The sequence below is a fragment of the Hippopotamus amphibius genome, chromosome 4 (genome assembly GCF_030028045.1).
Source record: "Hippopotamus amphibius kiboko isolate mHipAmp2 chromosome 4, mHipAmp2.hap2, whole genome shotgun sequence".
Classification (NCBI taxonomy): domain Eukaryota; kingdom Metazoa; phylum Chordata; class Mammalia; order Artiodactyla; family Hippopotamidae; genus Hippopotamus; species Hippopotamus amphibius.
In genome coordinates, this window is record NC_080189.1 from 128115766 (window position 1) to 128135422 (window position 19657).

General features: G+C 43.7%; 1 protein-coding gene across 6 annotated transcripts in view; it reads right to left on the bottom strand.

The window, feature by feature from the left end:
- FRMD4A (FERM domain containing 4A) overlaps positions 1–19657 on the bottom strand; it is a 450104-nt gene that overhangs the window by 173512 nt on the left and 256935 nt on the right. For all 6 annotated transcript variants that reach the window (XM_057731241.1, XM_057731240.1, XM_057731239.1 and 3 more), the window contains exon 2: positions 18673–18738. In XM_057731241.1, coding sequence (XP_057587224.1) covers positions 18673–18738 — 66 coding nt within the window. The remainder of the gene's footprint in view (positions 1–18672; positions 18739–19657) is intronic.

The following is a 19657-nucleotide window of genomic DNA, read 5'->3' on the forward strand; positions in this document are numbered from 1 at the left end:
GAAGCCCATGTGCCTAGAGCCTGTACTCTGCAACAAGAGAAGCCACTGCAATAAGAAGCCTGCACACTGCAACGAAAAGTAGCCCCCGCTCACTGCAACCACAGAAAGCCTATGCACAGCAACAAAGACCCAATGCAGCCAATAAATTATAAATAAATAAATAAATAAATATTAAAAAAAAGATATCTGCACTCCCATGTTCACTGAAGTATTATTCACAACAACCAAGATGTGGAAACAATTTAAGTGTCTGCCAATAGATGAATGGATAAAGAAGATGTCACACACACACACACACACACACACACACACACACACACACACACAGGAATATTATTTACCCATAAAAAAGAACGGGACCTTGCATTTGCAATGATGTGGATGGACCTTGAGGGTATTATGCTATGCGAGATAAGCTAGACAGAGAAAAACAAGTACTGCATAATCTCACTTACATGTGGAATCTAAAAAAGCTGAACTCACAGAAACAGTAGAATGGTGGTTACCAGCGGCTGGAAGGTGGAGGAATTGGGGAGATGTTATGTTTAAGGGTACAAACTGTAACTAGTAGATAAAAAGTCTTGGAGAGCTAATGCACAGCATTGAGACTATAGTCAACAATACTGTACTATAAACTTCAAAGTTGCGAAGAGACTAGACCTTTAATGGTACTCATATTGCAATATATAAATGCGTCAAATCAACACAGTGTACACCTTAAACAATGTTATATGCCGATCATATCTCAATAAAAAAATGAAGAAAAATCATGCTTCTGTAATGAAACCTCAGTAAAACTCTGGACACCAATGCTCCGTGGAGCTTCCTGGTAGGTGAACACGTGGTTGCCCTGAGAGAGTGATCCATCCTGATTCCATGGGGAGAGGGCACAGAAGTTCTGCATACAGGACCCCGCAGACCTCGCCCTGTGTGTCTTTTCACTGGCGGGTCCTGATGTGTATCCCTTGTAATAAAACTCTACAGTTCTAAGTATCATGGTTTCCTGGGTTTCATGAGTCATTCTGGTGAACTACGGAACCTCAGAGAGTGGTGGGAACCCCCATATTTACAGCCAGCTCGTCAGAAGGACAGGGGGCGTGGGGACCCCCGAGCTTGTGGCTGGCCTCTGGAGGGCGGGTGGTCTTGCTGCGGACGGGTGGAGTCTGCACGAACGCCAGCGGTGGGTGCCAGAGCCACACTGCAGTGCTGCAGCCTCCTTCCTCCCATCCGGCTCCCTTGCCAGGCGCCACAGTTGCCTTGTGAATGTCACAGCCCGAGGCTTTGTCAGTCACCGATCGGCTATTTTTTTTTTTGGGGGGGTACACCAAGTTCAATCATCTGTTTTTTTTTTTTTGGGGGGGTACACCAAGTTCAATCGTCTGTTTTTATACACATATCCCCGTATTCCCTCCCTTCCTTGACTCCCCCCCCCTCGAGTCCCCCCCACCCTCCCCGCCCCAGTCCTCTAAGGCATCTTCCATCCTCGAGTTGGACTCCCTTTGTTATACAACAGCTTCCCACTGACTATCTGTTTTACAGTTGGTAGTATATATATGTCTGTGCTACTCTCTCGCTTCGTCTCAGTTTCCCCTTCACCCCCCGCCCCCTCCCATACCTCGAGTTCTCCAGTCCATTCTCTGTGACAAGAACAAGGACGCAGATACAGAGAACTGAGTGGCTATTATTATGCAGCTGAGCACTTGAAGGCAGAGGTGTTTAGAGGCTAAAGGACAACCAAGCTCAAGGCTGGTTGGATTTTAGGAATTAAAATGATTATCCCAAGAATAATCTAGTGAGCCTATGCCCAACTCCTATGTTCCTCTCTCTTTTTTTCAGTATATCTAGTCCCTATGCTTGGATTCACTGCAAAATAATTTGGTTGTCCCTTTTGTCACAAGTCAGTGAGGACAGAGGTCCTAAATTGAAGAATCAAGAAGCTCTTATTTTGAAAGCTATTCGCAGTCACCATTTATGGGACACCTGTGATTAAAGGTGCTGGATTTCATTTTTTGTTAAAATTAATTAATTAATTTTTTGGCAGCGTTGTGTGGCATGCAGGATCTCAGTTCCCCAACGAGGGACTGAACCCGGGCCCCCTGCATTGGGAGCGCGAAGTCTTAACCACTGGACCTCCAGGGAAGCCCAGGTTTCATTATTTCTAATTCTCATCGCAATCCTGCTAGGTAGTTATTACAATTCCCACTTTAGCAATGAGAACGCTGAGGTTCACGCACGTAAATGTTTCCCAAGCCCACACACCATCCACGTGGGACGAGGGAGTCAGGATACAAACCGGGATCTGACTTTATCCAGAGTGCGAGCTTTATCACATCAATGGCCCCTGAGCCCTGGCCCATTTTTCCAAGGGTCAGAGGTGAAACAAGGAAAGTAAGATTAATATATGTAAACGTTTCATAAAGTGAAATGTATCCTACTTAAAAGACTGCTCTTTATTCTCCTTGTCTATCTTTTCTGGTATGTTTTTCTTTTTTATTAAAAAAATGAAGGTTAATGTAGTCCGCGATATTTTCTGAATATGCTTAATTGCCAAAAAAGAAAACATTCCAGCCCTGCTTTCGTTTTATCTTTACATTTTATGGTCCCTTAAATCCCAGTCTGGGGACCACGGCATCACACTGGCCCTAATTGTGAGCCCCAGAGGGAAACTCCAGAAAGGTGTACAGATCTGGAGTCTCCTCTATGTTAGATTCTTACTGCCTTAACATACAGCGTTCTGGGTGAGCATGCAGGCTCCTGCGGCTGGCTGCGTGGAACCAGATTCTGGCTCCATCGCTGGGCCCCACCCCCACAGTCTCTGATTCAGTGCAACCCGGGTGGAGCTGGAGAATCTGCAGTTCTATCATGTTTCCAGGTGGTGCTGATGCTGCCAATCTAGGAGAACACTGAGAAGCGCTGGTTTAAGCCCATCGCATCATTCCTATTCCCTTTGTCGGGCACTGGTTCAGATACGGGAATATGAACCAACTAGTGTCTGGGATGGGTAGGGAAGTAGGGGACAGGGAAGGCTCTTCCTCCATGATAAAAGAGTTACAAGAGGAGAAACCCCCTTCTCGCTTTGGAACTTGGTTGCGTGAAGATACAGTACTTGGAGTTGCTGCAGTCAGCTCGTGACCGGTCGAGTCGAGGAGCCTGAGAACTTCCGGAGAAGTAACTGCACTTAATCTCATTGAGCTCAAAGTGAAGCTGAACAGAAAGATGATTGTTTTCGTGCTTATGAATACAATCTGGTGAGAGCATTGCTGTTGAACTCAGGGTTACATGGCAGTGCTACTCCCTGAGATATATTGTGTGTGCATGTGTGGGGGGGTGTGCGTGTGTCTGAAAAAGCCAAATGAATGTTACAGGCATTTCGATATCACATTATTCATTAGTTTATAAATCATTTTACTAATCTCCAAAAGGCGGATGAGAAGGCAGTGGTCTACCCACACCTCTCTGACTCTGTTACAGATACGCTGTTGAATGAAATGGAGAACTGTGGTCATTTGGAGGACTGTACCATCCAACATACCTTTCTATGAGTCTACTGATACTCTTTCTGCTGTTTCAAAAATCACTGACTCTATTACAAGAGTGAGGAAGACTAATAAAGGAGTTTTATGATACCGACATATGACTAGGTTTCATCTAGTAATGCATCTTAAGATCTTTCCACAGTTTAAAATGTAAGAGTCATTGTAGTTAGATTGGGAGTTTGGGATTGACATGTACACACTGCTCTATTTAAACTAGATAACCAACAAGGACCTACTGTATAGCACAGGGAGCTCTGCTCAATACTCTGTAATAACCTAAATGGGAAAAGAATTTGAAAAAGAATAGACACATGTATATGTATAACTGAGTCACTTTGCTGTACACCTGAAACTAACACAACATTGTAAATGAACTATATTCCAATATAAAATAAAAATTAAAAAAAGAATCACTGTACTGATCTAAGCCACTGTCAAAGGACTCCGTGTGAGATTTTAAAATCTTCTTCCCCTCAAGAAAAAAGTTGCGACCAGTCTTGAACTGGCAGTTAGGCGTTTCCGGAGCCAGGCGGTTCTCCTGGGAATGATCTCAGATGGCTAAGATTCCAGCAGGTCCGGTTACGCACACGTTCCTCTGAGCCTTGCGGAGTTGCAAAAAACACATCTGAATGCCCAAAAATGTCCATCCCGCTCTGGGCTACAAAAACTGGCTAGCAAACTGCAACCTCTGGAAAGGATATAGCCCTTAAAGGGAAATAACAGTTACTGTGTGAACTTGTGAGAACTTGAGACTGTGAGTAAGGAGCTGGGAAACCAATCACTAACTCGCTCATGAAGCACAGTGTTTGCCTTCAGCTTTTACCCTCCCACGTGTCACGGCCAATATGATCCATTTATAGATAATTACGCTTCAAGATCACTTTAAGTGTAAAGTATTATGGATAGGGTCATTTATAAGATACTAGGCTACAACCATCAAAATCTTTTTTTTTTCCTATTTTATCTCCCAGAATGACGAACGCTTAGTATGCTTTGACATAACTGGAAGTCACAACTGCATCCACTTAGGTAGATGGTTATCAGTACTCGGTATGGTTACATGTCCACTTACATCCTGCCTGTCCTCTATGACCTTGTCATATGAGTTATATATGACATTGGAAGGATCAGAAGTGAGAACCACTGTTCATAAAAAGATCGGGGGGCGATGTACTGGGAAGCCTAAAAGGTTAAGCAAGTAAGACATTTTTGATTGACACTTAACCCCATCACTTGTCATATGAACTTGAGCTGAACTCTAGAAATACTTTATAAAGCTTTGTACACAGTCATAAGGAACACCAATTACTAGGAATAATAACACCACAAATTATGTAGCATCTCCCCCAAAGGCCGAGTACATGAACATTCTCATTTTACAGGGAGGTAGCAAAGGAAGTGGCTTGCCCAGGTTACCACAGCTACTAAGTGGTCCAGCCTGGGCATCTGATGGTCTGTGATGTGTCAGGAAGTCTTCTGAGCAAGTTACATGTTCTAATTCATTGAATCCTAATCAGAACTTTATGAGGCAGGTTCTAGTAACAATTTACAGATAAAATTACAGCAGGAAGACTGGAGGCAGTTATGATTCCCAGGTTACAGATAAGGAAACTGAAGCTTAAAGAGGCTGGACGATTGGCCAAGGGGATAGAGCTACTAAGCGTTAAGCTGGTAACTCTGGGACCTTGACTGATTTGAATTCCAGCCAGGTTTTGAAGCCACGCCATCTGGCCCCAGAGCCTGTGCCCTCAGTGTGCTGATGACAAGCTGCTCTTCCTCAGAGCCACATGGCCTGATTTTGAATCAGGTATCTACTCTTTCCCTGCTGTGCCACACTGAATAAGCTACGTCACTGCTCTGTGGCAAAATTTCCTCATCTGAAAAATGGGAAGAATGATGGAGCTGATTATCATCTGACGATTCAGCACATATGAAACACTTAGAACAGTTTGGTACAGAAAGAAATGCCCAATTAGCATGTGATGATGAATCACTAAGCTATAAATCTTCCCAAGGCATTTAAAGATTGGCTTACGTAATTCAAGCTTAAGTCACATGGAACTGTTCAGGAATGTGTTCATTTGCAGAAAGCAAGGGATACTTACATTTTCTATCAGCTGGTTTCTATCTAGAATAGTGGTTTCCAGACTCTGAGGGGTCTGCTGAGACTTCCTCCATTTACATGATTTTGGACAAAGCATTTTGGAACTAAAGGCCGCTTGAGAACCATTGGTCTAAAAGATGACAGATCACATGGTTGCGTAAGTCTGTCACTATACATACAGTTCCCTGCGACTGTAAAGTTCAGGATCTCAGTTCTGCTGGCCCAAGGGTGGCACCTACGACACCACAGGGACACCCAGGGAGGAGGTAGTTTGGGGCAAAACGACACCCTTCAGCTCTTTAATATACTGCTCTTGACAAAGTCAGATTATGGAGGGAAGTAAGAGTACAACAGAAGAATTCAAGCAGGATGAACGACTAAAGGCTTTTGGGCAGACCTACGTTACAAAGCAGGAGTTCGGGAAGAATAACCTGGGTGTGATGTTCAGGACAAACTGGGATGGAATTACGGAGGCGAGCGAGGAGGCTGCTACAGGACCAGAGCAAACAGACTGGAGACGATGAGCATCCCGATGATGGAGAGTCCAGGCTGGTCCACGTCTACATAAGGGTGGTCCAGGCTGGTCCATGTCCACACAAGGGTGATGGCAGGACTGGAGAAGGAAGGTATTTGCTTAAAAGGGAAAGACCTGGCAAGACTTCAGGAAGGGGAAAGGGTTGAAGAATAAGTCAAAAAAGGAGCCTGGGTTCCTAAGCTTGATTCCTTGGTTCCTAAGTGGGCTCACCTTCAAAGCAGGTGCAAGGAAAAGATGACCTGAATTTCAGGAGGGGTGTGGAAGGCATTGGGGTTGGTCTGTGGAGTTGGAGCTGCCACTAGATGGTCACTTCCACATACAGCAAACCTTGTTTTACTGCACATCACTTTATTGAGCTTTGCAGATATTTTGTTTGTGTGTTTGTTTTGCTTTTTACAAATTGAAAGTTTATGGCAACCCTGCACTAAGCAAGTCTATTGGAGCCATTTTTCCAACAGCGTTCACTCACTTCATGTCTTTGTGTCGTATTCTGGTAATTCTCGTGATATTTCAAACTTTTTCATTATTAATTGTATTTATCTTTGACGTTACTCTTGTAACTGCAGATGGGGTGGAAACAGCAAGAGAACTAGAATTAGAAGTGCAGCCTGAAGATGTGTCTGAATTGCTGCAACCTCATGGTAAAACTTTAATGGATGAGGAGTGGCTTCTTATGGGTGAGCAAAGAAAGTGGTTTCTTAAGATGAAATCTACTCCTGGTGAAGATGCTGTGAAGATTGCTGAAATGACAAGAAGCGACTGAGAATATGACATAAGTCGAGCTGATAAAGCAGTGGCAGGGTTTGAGACGACTACCTCCAGTTTTGAAAGAAGTTCTACTGTGGGTCAAATGTCATCAAACAGCACTGCATGCTACAGAGAAACTGTTTGTGAAAGGAAGAGTCAGTTGACATGACAAAATTCACTGTTGTCTTATTTTAAGAAATTGCCCCAGCCGCCCCAGCCTTCAGCAACCACCACCCTGATCAGTAAGCAAGACCCTCCACCAGCAAAGAAACTATGACTTGCTGAAGGCTCAGATGATGGTTAGCTATTTTTGGCAATATTTTTTTTTATTGAAGTATAGTTGATTCACAATGTTGTATTTGCAGTATTTTTAATTAAACTATGTACATCATTTTTTAGATATGCTATTGTACACTTAATAGACTATAGTATAGTATAAACATAATTATTAAAATTGAAGTATAGTTGATTTATAATATACTAGTTTCAGGTGTACAACATAGTGATTTGGTGTTTTTATAGGGTGGTTATCATCAAAAAGACAGCAAATAATAAATGTTGGGGAGGACGTGGAGAAGAGGAAACCCTAGTACCACTATTGGTGGGAATGTAAGTTGGTGCAGCCACTATGGAAAACAGTATGGAGGTTCCTCAAAAAATGAAAAATGGAGCTACTGTATGATCCAGCAGTTCTTCACCTGGGTATATATCTGAAGAAAATGAAAACACTAATTTGGAAAGATACATGCACCCCAGTGCTCAGAGCAGTGTTATATATAATTGCCAAGATAATGGAAGCAACTTAAGTGGCTATCAACAGATGAATGGATAAAGAAGTCGCGATACACGTGCGCGCACGCACACACACACACACAGGAATATTACTCGGCCATAAAAAAGAATGAAATTTTGCCATCTGCAACAACACGGATGGACCTGGAGAGTATTACACTTAGTGAAATAAGTCAGATGGAGAAAGACAAATACTGTATGATATCACTTATATGTGGAGTCTAAAATATGACACAAACGAACCAATCTATGAAACAGAAACAGACTCATAGACATAGAGAACAGACTTGTGGCTGCCACTGGGGAGGTGGGTGGGGGAGGGTTGGATTGGGAGTCTGGGGTTACCAGATGCAAACTATTATGTATAGAATGAATAAACAAGAAGGTCCTACTCTATAGCACAGGGAACTATATTCAATATCCTGTAATAAACCATAACGGAAAAGAATATGAAAAAGAATGTATATCTATGCATGACTGAATCCCTTTGCTGTACAGTAAAAATTAACACAACATTGTAAATCAACTATACTTCAATAAAATAAATTTTAAAAAAAGAAGTCATGACACACACACACACACACACACACACACACACACACACACACACACTGGAATATTACTCAACTATAAAAAAGAAGGAAAATTTTGCCATTTGCAACAACACGTATGGACCTGGAGAATACTACGCGTAGTGCAGTAAGTCAGACAGAAAGACAAATACTATAGGTTTTCACTTATATGTGGAACCTAAAAGATAAAACAAATGAAACCCAAATTTTATATGCACTAGGAAACAAAAACATTGTGCGACTCGCTTTATTGCAGACCCTGAAACCAAACCTGCTGTCTCTCTGCAGTCTGCCTGTACCCAGCAGGTGGCTGAGGCGTAAGACTGGGGCTCTGGCAAGATCGGTGATCTTCCCTGTTGTTTGACAGCTAAATGGTTAGGTCTTCGCTGGGCAAGTGAGGAAACTGGACAGCAGAGAGATTCAAGGGCTCTGAGGCAGGGCCACAGGGGTGGAAGGGTCGGGGGGAACAGAGCAGCTGAGATTTCCTCAGACCCCTGGTTCCTTCTCCACCACCTCTGATACGGGTCCTGCCGTATTTCTCAGGAGAGGGGATCCCTTCCCCCCATCTCCCCGCCTTCCCTCCGTCTCTGGGCTAGGCGGCACAAGCTGTAGCAGAGGCTGCCACAATGCACAGCTCTGCCTCCCAAATCCTCCTGCACCCCTCCTTATTATGGAAGATGGGGTGCCCTTGGTATAACTGCACAGAGAAAGGGGCCTGTCGCAGCCACTGGAGAGCAAGCCGTGAGAACATGCAGCCCATTTTCGAATTAAGAACACCCACCCCTGCATGTGTAAAACGTACAGCCGAATAATAATTTCTCACCGCTAGACATGACCTCCTGCCCCAAAGGGAGGCCCGCTAAGATCTGTGTGGCACAGGAAAAGACGAATAATAGAGATTTATCAAATGCACAAGTACTTGAAATGAGCAATGTGCCAAAAATCAATCTGTGAGTTATGGGTAAAAAACAAAAAACACCCAGATTTGTTACCACCCAGACTCCCATGAAGCCATCCTTTCCAGATGGCCAGCTCTCTCTCCATCTCTATACTCTGCTTGAGGGACCGGTGGGTGCACGTGTGTGTGTGTGTGTGTGTGTGTTTTATGTGTGTCTTTCCCCTATAAACACAATTATTCACATTTTGCTGACCTGCATTGTGTGTTAAACTCATTTTTATCCCTCACCTTTCTCAACCCTCTTGAGCAGAGACACTAAACCGGCAGCCCACAGTTCACACCCACCTCCCGAGGCTCCTTTCTGCCAACACTGCTTTGGGCTCCCTTAGAGAATTTGTGGAAATGATTTTGTAAAGGGATCAAAGAAACAAATAACTCAGCAGTAACACACACACAAGACAAAGCCACAAAATCAACTTTCCAGAGGGTTGTTCCTGGGAGGGAAAGAGATGCGTTGTCTTCTTCTCTTAAAATTTCCTTTCTCGTCCTCCACACAATCAGTTTGAACCCCATAAAGGTGTCCTTTCAGTAGGACAAAGCTGGCCAAATATTGGCCATTTCAAATTGTCCAAGTAGTGCATTTAAAGACCGGTTAAAATTAACATCAAGGGAGAATGGGGCACAGAAATGAAGGGATGGCGGTGGAAGTAGGGTAAGGTGCGAGAGAGGGCAAAGAAAGGGATGTTGCTAGGCAACCGCAGCCTGGACCCCAACCGCCTGGGAGATGGTCTCCCCTCCTCGCCCTGTGCCCAGCTGAGCTGTCTGCTCCTGGAGTTGTGTGCGCGTGTATGTTGGGTTGTGTGTGTGTGTGTGTGTGGGGGGGGGGGGCTGGATGATTGCATCAATCTGCTGTATCCTTGACACTCCTTTCTCACAGCCCCACAAGGGAGACTGGGATTCTCTTCTGTTGTCAAGCAGAGCAGGGTTTACCGACTTTTCCACATAGGCCCTTGAAGCAGAAGGAAGGATGTACAGGTCCCTCCCTCCTCTTGCCAAAGGGGGAAACTCGTGAGCTGCTTGTGGCACCCAAGAGTATACTTGAAGGATTATTTCTTATTTCTCCAAGCCACTAAATGAGCTTTTCATTCCATGTAGAGTGGCCATTCCATACTGTTATGTTCTCTGTCTCTAATCTACACCTTAACACCTATTTGCTTCACCATGTGCCTTTAAGATGTTAAATATTATCAGCCATCCCCAGGGGCTGGAAAGACATCTGTCTGGCTCATCTGGGGGAGTGCCCAGCTTTGCAGGGAGAAGCTTAATAAATGGTGATGGTAATCACAGTGACGTCTGAGGTCAGCCCAAAGCAGTGCTGCTCGACCCCCCTCTGGCTCTTGTTTTATGAGGCGGCCTGGTGGCCTGGGAGGTCCCGGACAGAAGGTTCATCACACCCAGGGGCCTCGGTCTGCTCCCAGCTTCTGCACAGGGCTCCCCACCCCTGGCTGAGACTGTACCTCCTGGTGACTTCAGACCAGACAGGAGCAGATGGCCAAGCTGGCTCACACTTCGGTAGATGGGGCCAGCGAGCGAAAACAGACCACCCCTCTCGGTGGAGAAGAGAAGGAATCAACTCTGTATATTTCTTTCCTTGGCAAAGTATGTTCTGGAGGAATTCCTGGCTTCCTTGGTAGAGAACAATCATTTGTATTTTTACAGAAAAACATGATAAACCACAGAGGTAGCAGAGGATGGGGGCTGAGGGTGAGCGCGTCTGTGGGTGTGTATATGGTGTGGGTGTGGGTGTGTGTGCACACGCGGAGAACCCAGGGCTGTGCAGTTATTCCGTGCAGCACTATTACAGTTCCAGATTTCTGCAAAAGTCAGATACAGGTTGCATTTTTTTTTAAAGCCCATTATAGGTAAGAATGTTTACTTTGCCTTCAGGCTGCTTTATTCAGAGCTCATATTAACTTACTTAACCTTTAAGCCAGTCTCACTAGCATCTTTGTCAGGCAGAGAAAAGTGATGAGAAGGTAAGAATTATTTAATCTGCTGCTAAGTCTCTTCCACACCTGATACCTTCAGGCTTAGATGCAATGTAGAAACTCTTCATCATCACATGTCAAACCTGTATACCTTCACTACATCGATTAGAAACTGAGTTCAAACAGACGGAATGATCCAGGGAAGCCCGTCTTCAGTTCTCGACCTGAGATGAGGTTTTAAGTCTTTATTTCTGGTCATTTATGAAGCTGGTGTGGGGGCCAACGTGGCAGCCACATTACACGTGAACCATCTCGTGTCTCAGATATTTATTGTACATACTTCTTACTTGTGCAGTGAAAGAGAACAGGCTGAACCATCAGAGGATCAATGTTTCTGCTGCACAGACCACTCTGTGACCGTGAGCAAGTGAATCGACCTTTCTGAATTTCTGTTTCATCTGAGTTAGCATCTTCTTTACAAAGTTAATGTGAAGATTAAATAAGATATGCTTCAGAGAAACTCTGTAAAGAACTGTAAAATGCTATCATTATTGTGGAGGACATCCAATAGGAAATTTGGATAACCTTAAATAAGTCTATTAGGTTCTTAATTTTGTCCCTTGCTTAAATGATCTACTCTTTAACCTTCAGAGATCACTGTCCAACAGAAATATCACAGGAGCCCAATTTAATGTTTTTAGTAGCCGCATGAAACAAGGAACAAGAAATAGGTGAGGTTAATTTTAATTATGTATTTTCTTTTATCTCACAGACCCCCAGTATTATCATTTCAACATGGGATCATCAATATAAAAATTATTAATAAGACATTTTACCTTTTTTTTTTCTTAAAGATTTTTTTGATGTGGACCCTTTTTAAGGTCTTTATTGAAGTTGCTACATTATTGCTTCTGGTTTTTTTTTTTTTTTTGGCCCCGAGGCATGTGGAATCTTAGCTCCCTAGCCAGGGATCAAACCCACACCCTCTGCATTGGAAGGTGAAGTCTTACCACTGGACCACCAGGGAAGTCCCCGACATTTTACTTTTTTAAAAAAATGTGAAGACTTCAAAATCAGGTGCATGTTTTACACTCATAGCCCATCTTAATTGAGACTGGCCACCACAGTGTACTCCATGGTGCAGCCTTAAATCTCTCCTGACATTTCTGTCCCACTAGCTTTCTCAGGGTTAGGGACGCCATGTGATGTACAAGAATAGTCCAGCTACTATCTTCAGTTCTCTTGAAAAACACTGACTTGTTGAAGTTGCTCCATTTCTCGGAATCACAGGACACTTGGTTGCTCTATTTGAACGGAAGTAGACGGTTATAAATGTGCTACCGATGGCCACTTAGAGATGGGGTTAGAAAGACACGGTACTCCTAGAATCCGCCCCACATCACTGGGCAGCTCCCACGGGGCAGAGCTGGGGGGATGGAGAGGACTCTGATTTGCTCTATCATCAAAGGGAAAAAATTCTGCCAACAGAGCATAATACCCACTCATCTAAGGTGCTGGGAAAGGCCTTGAAATGAGGCATCTCTAAGGAGTAGCAGGTATATGTCTGTTTTTCTTGAACTGGATTGTCTTCCTGGAAGACAGGATCTCATATAGTATCGTAAGCCTCAAGAGACCCTAAAAGGAAGGACCACACCTCAGCCATTCCAATCTAGAAAAAATCTATTCTATTTTTAAGAAACCCAAGAGAAAGAGCCCGGAATCTTCCCATTAACGGCCTCCAGTTCCCCACCCACTGACCCTCACTGTCAGGAAATTCTTCTCCGCCTTGTTGAAATGACTCTCACTAAGGCTGAAGCACAGTTCTCATTCTTTGCTTCCAAAAGGCTCCTTTAAATATGCATTCAGATCAGAAAAAAAGTGAAGAAAGTCATTTTAAAGGAATAACTACATGAAGACCAGACATGAGATGTAGAGTTTAATACAAAACATGCATGGCACCCTCCTGTCTGGTTATACGAGCATCAAGAAGAGGTTGATTGAGAGATGTGCACAATGGTGGCCTCTCTTGTTTTGATGCGGGCTTTTTTGAGTGCATTTATAACTGCTTGAAACAATTCTGGGCAACAGGGCGAATGCCATTGTCTCTGGGTTGGATGGGAGACAAAGTCCACACATCGCTGACCAAGGCTGAAGGCTTGTTACTGAATCACATACTTGTGTCATAGCATCATTCCAGCTGTCCTGAAGTGCAATTTAAGGACTTAGGGCATCACATGGTCATATCATGGGTCATATCAGGGACCTGCCTGTGGATTTAGGGATGAGCCTTTTGAATATTAAAATCTCAGTATGTACATTCTTGACCTTTGCTCTTTCCCCTGTACACGTAATGTGGGATTTACTCAAGGCCATCAGGAATTTGGATGCACAGATTCCACTTGGTAATCTCAAAGGACTTTATAACAAGCCTTCAATATTGGGCCGTTTTGCTCTGTAACCCAGAGAAGGGAAATGCTTCCGTCACAGTGGCCAGGTCTGCACAGGTGCAGGAAATAATCTCTGTGGTTGTGTGGTTACCAGCATCCTTCCAGTGTGAAGCAATTCTGGTTAGGTGGACTTCCCAGGTGGCACAGTGGTTAAGAATCTGCCTGCCAATGCAGGGGACAAGGGTTCGATCCCTGGTCCGGGAAGATTCCACACGCCACAGAGCAACTAAGCCCATGTGCCGCCACTACTGAGCCTGCACTCTAGAGCCGGCGAGCCACAACTAATGGTGAGCACACATGCTGCAACTACTGAAGCCCATGCGCCTAAAGCCCGTGCTCTGCAACAAGAGAAGCCACTGCAATGAGAAGCCCGCACATCGCAACAAAGAGTAGCCCCTGCTCTCCGCAACTATAAGAAAGCCCGTGCGCAGCAAAGAAGATCCAACACAGCCAATAAATAAAAATAAATAAATAAATAAATAAATAAAGTAAAAAAAAATTCTGGGTAACTGTTGATTCCTAGTCAGCCCAGTTTCTACCACTCCTGCTGTTGGAAACAGTCCTGCTTCTGAAGGTCTGAGGTATAGCCTTACCCTAATCGTTAGTGGCTGAAAAGCTGGGCCTCCCACGTCTGTCGCTACTAATGTCCTTCATTCAGTCGCCCTTGTGTGTAAACCCATTTACGTCTTTGTGGGAGATAAATATTTCCTCCAAATCTGCCTCTCCATCTTATAACCCTTGTGAGGTCAGTGTAGGAAACATCCACCCTTCCCCACCTCTGAGAGTCCAGATCAAAAACTTGGGAAGGGCATTGCTTGTTCTAAGGCTTATTACAAATATTCTGGAATTGTTCTTAACAACAGCAAAAGCTTCAGCACTTAATGTGCATAATATTGATGACTAAAGTATAAACAACTCACAGGGTTCTTGGTCTACAAAATTGATCCAAAAGAAGGGTACGGAGTCAAAATGTTTTATGCTGTTAAAAACCTAGAGTTCCAGAACAGGTAGTCAAAGGCTTATGTAAAAAGACTACAATCCTGGACCACAGAAGTTTGTAGGATAAAAAGAAAAGTCAAATATTTAAGTTGGCTTTTGTCCAACGGGTTTAACCTTGTTTCTCCAAGTTTTGCTGAAACTCACATTGTAATAATGTACCAGGGAATTTAGAATCATTTCTTCTTCATGTTTTTTTAAATTAAGTTTTATTGGAGTATAGTTGATTTAAAATGTATTAGTTTCAGGTGTACAGCAAGTGATTCAGATACACACACACACACACACACACACACATACACACACACATATTCTTTCTCAGATTCTTTTGCCATATAGGTTATTACAGAGTATTGAGAAGAGTTCCCTGTGCTATATAGTAGGTCCTTATTAGTTATATATTTTATATATAGTAGTATATATGTGTCAATCCTAATCTCCCAATTTATCCCCCCCACCTCCCTTTCCTCCTTGGTAACCATAAGTTTGTTTTCTACATCTGTGCCTCTATTTCTGTTTTGTAAATAAGTTCATTTGTACCATTTTTTAAGATTCCACATATAATCAATATCATATGATATTTGTCTTTCTCTGTCTGACTTACCTCAATCAATGTGACAATGTCTAGGTCCATCCATGTCACTGCAAATGGCATTTCTTTGTTCTTTTTTATGGCTGAGTAGTATTCCACTGTATACATGTACTACATCTTTTTTTATCCATTCCTCTGTCGATGGACATTTACGTTGCTTCCATGTTTTTTGTTTGTTTGTTTGTTTGTTTTGGTGCTAAATTAAATTCCCTGCAGAGCAATTGGTTCTATGGTCCTTTGGGAAGGCAATTCCAGGGTATCTTAGGATTTGCCCATTCTTTCACTCAATAAGAATTTACTTACTGACCTATGAGCCAGGCCCTGGGCTGGGTGCTGGGGGTATACAGCAGGCATGACAGAGACCCGGCCCTCACATTGTTGGTGGCTCTGGGAAATGCTGACAAGTAAACGGGCAATGGCAGTGAGTTGTCATGAGTTGTGACAGTAAGAGGGAAACCTCAGGGGGAAGGGTGACAGCTAATGTCACTGAGCAGGACCCTAGGGGGCCTTCCTGGAACAGACCTCCCACCCCAACCCCCCTCTGCCATGTCCTCCACCTGCCTCTTGTTTATAGAAAAACTTTAGCCTCCTAGGCCTTCCGCAAGTTCCAAAAAATAAATTTAATCAGAGAAGTGAGAAAATGCAGAAACAAAGGAAAACAGTCAAGCAAGAAAAAATAATAGTTTAGCCTTTAAGCAAAGTCAAGGACTCAAGGGCTATAGATAATATCCTGAACCATATCCTTTGAGCTATTTTGTAAGTACTGAAACTACCACCAGGTGGAAGAAGGTAACTGTATGCTGACCACAAGCACGGAGACCCCAGGTGGGCTGGAACCAGAAGGTTGATGACGTTGACTCCTGATTACCTCACCACCAGAAGAATGTCCATGAATTGATCACATACCCCAAAACCCTCTCCCTCACCCTGTCTTTAAAAACCATTCCCTGGGGACTTTCCTGGTGGTGCAGTGGTTATGAATCCATCTGCTAATGCAGGGGACACGGGTTTGATCCCCGATCCAGGAAGATCCCACATGCCTCGGAGCAACTAAGCCTGCGCGCCACAACTACTGAGCCTGTGCTCTAGAGCCTGCGAGCCACAACTACTGAAGCCCACAGAACAAGAGATGCCACTGCAATGAGAAGTCCACGCACTGTAATGAAGAGTAGCCCCCCTTGCCACAACTAGAGAAAGCCCACGTGCAGCAATGAACACCCAACTCAGACAATAAAAATAAATTAAAAAAAAACAAAAACAAAACACTCCCTGAAAGCCATTGGGGAGTTCGGGTCTTCTGAGCGTCAGCTGCCCGGACTCCTTGCTTGGTGCCTGCAATAAACGCTGCACTTCCCTTCACCACAACCTGGTATCAGCAATCGGCTTTACTGAGTGTGGACAAACAGACCCAAGTCTGGTTTGGTAACACTAAGAGCCAGACTTGGGAGGAGCAGTGGGCCCAGGGAAAGCCTTGAGGGAGTGGGGTGGGGGGAAGAGTCTTCTAAGTGAGGATATGGGAAGGAGTGTTCCTGAAAGAGGGAACAACATTTGTGGCATGTTCTAAAAAGGCATGGGAAGAGTATGAACCCTTGTTTGGCCTAATTCAACATTTTCTTGATGGTGAAGGCTTGAGGATGACCTTTCCAAAACTGTTGCACGTCAGTAATTACATCTCTTTTCTGTGACTCAAGTCCACTTCAGATGCCCCCAATCATGCTTTCCCAGGGCAGGCTGGCCAACAGACTGTCAATTTCATTGCCACTTGAGGTCTCATTTCCTGTTTAAGAGGGTGGCTGCTTTCTAAGCTTCTGTGAGTTGATATAAAAAAGCATCTTAAACACACCAGGCCACTCACCTCTAAGCATCTCATTCTTAACAATTTAAAGCTCCAAATGCTTTGTTAGTTGGTGATGCTGCTAATTGAAGAGACCTTGCTCACTTTACAGTCCCATCCACTGCCCCGCCCTCCAAATCCAAGCCAAAGTTTCAACTCTTAATAGGACTGTGATCCTCCAAACCCAGTCTAACAAGGACATAATCCAAAATGTGAGAGGACCCTACAAAGATAAACTAATCACAGCATTTACTTGTAATAGTGGAAAAATTGTAAAGAAACATTCAGTGGGTCCAAATAGGTAAATGATTTGATACTAATGGTATATCTATTTCTGGAATTAATGCCGCTATTCACAAAGATGACAATTTACATACAGTAACTTGGAAAAGGCTAATGAAAGACAACATTAAGTAAAAAAAACATAAAATACAGAGAATTAGTCACATTATGATTACAACCATGTAAGAAATACAAATATGAAAAATGCTGGAAAGAAATCTGCCAAAGTGGGAACAGTAGTTGAATTGGTATCCTGTGGTTTAGAGCTTCTTCCCAAGATTACTCTCTCCTACACTGCAATTGTAAAACCTTTATAATTGATATCGTATTAAAAGTATCCACTCTTTTAAGTTAGCAATTTGAACATTTTCAAATTCAAGCAGCACGTACAAGGGAACACGAGATCTGAGTGACTATATGTAAATCTCCCCATGGAAGCATCATTTTCCCCCCATGAATGAGCACGTGTGCATCCCCTCAACCTTCTGATGAACTGTAGCTTTTCCAGGGCAAAATATCGATATGATGGAGGATAAGGAGCACTGCCCTGAGAGTCTGATAGACACTGGAAAATATTAAGCAAACACAGAAAAGCTGGAGGCGAGCAACAGATGTGAAATTAAGTTCTTTAAATCAAGTTTGGTCACTTTGCCATTCTTTAGGGCTCTGAGTAAAACAATGATATATATTTTTCGAAGCTGAACAAGACCAGGGTCTATGATTCTAATTCCTGCTCTGACCTCTCTGCCATTGGTATGTTCTTCGTTTGAGGATAAATGGATTGATTTCCTGGGTGACAACTGACACTAGCTGGTCAACAGGGATGGCAATGATGCTCTATGGGAGGGGGTCCGGGGGTTACTCAGCCCTTAGTGAGAAGACAGAGCCAAGACATTGTTCTTCTTTCTTCACACCTACGAAGGCTTCACTTGAAAACAACAAACTGTTTCCCCTCTGAGCAAGGAAGATGACAAAATCGGTCTTAATTGTAGGAAGAGTACTCTAGATTATATTCTAGTTAACGCCTTCCGCACAGAAAGATTAGCTAATGGCAGTTGTGGAATTTCCTTTTCTAGAGATTTGTAACAATAGGTTAGATCTACCTCTGGCCTTGAATGACTTAGGCATGGTGTACAAAGAAACAGAATGAACAAAAATAGCATGCACACTCACATACACACACACACACACACACACACGCACCATGGTGTGCCCTGGTCCTCATTCATAGATTTTAATAGATAGAGACTTAAAAACAGTTCATATTCTCACCCACCCTTCAGCTGAATCAAAGCCTGAACCACAGCAGCCACAGAAGAAACTTAGAAAGTTGGCCAAAAGTCATTTACCTGTACTAGGAGTTCCAGCTTCCGGTCATCAAGAAGATGTACTTGACATCGACGGCCTTCCGTCATCTAAGAAGAAAGACAAATGATGGTCACCAAGAGTCTATCTGTCTTTCACAGGGTTAGAGGGTCCCCACTGCTGGACGCCAGCAGGCACACTTGTCCGGGCAAAACTTTCCCTGGGAGTTGGAGCCACATAAGGCCAAGAAGCGGCAGGATTGGTTCATTCATTTGTTCGACAGTATTTACTGAGCATTTTCTATGTTCCAGGCACCACTCTGGGAGCTGGGTCACAGCGGCACATAAGACTAGGACCCTGCCCTCGTGGAGCTGACGTCCTTACAGGGGAGATGTAAAATAAATTAGCAAATGCGTACATAACATAATATCAGGTGGTGATACGTGTTCTTCATTCTTGAGTCACTCTTCCATTCAGTAATTTCATCACCGTGCATTAGGGACACAGTTCAATATCTGGTCTCTGCCACCTCTTGACTTGTCCCCCTTACTGATCACAGGGAGCAGAGGACCACCCCACTGGCAACTGCATTTGATTGCTGTGTTAATCATCCCTCACCTTATTTATGACTCTAGTCCCTATAGAGCTTTCACTTATGATAGAGCAACCCTGGAGATAACCGCTTATAGCTGAACTTGACCCTGGACCCCTGTGCCTTTCACCACTAACATACCTGTGTAAGAGAAAGAGCGTCTTGACAGGCACTGGGAGACCAAGTCAAGTCTTAGCCCTGCCGGTTACTGGCTGCAGGACTTTGAACAAGCCTCTGTGATGAACAAGCCTCTGCACCCCAATCTCAGATACAAAAACAAGTGGGTGGGCCTGGTGGAGGTGATGGTGAATGCTTAACAACCAGCTTTCTAGAAGGAAAAAGGCTTAATCTGTAGCATTTTCTGGAGCGCTGGCATCACCCACAAATGAAATCCTCTGAAGAGCAAGCCTTCTGGTAGGTGTCAGCTGATCACCACT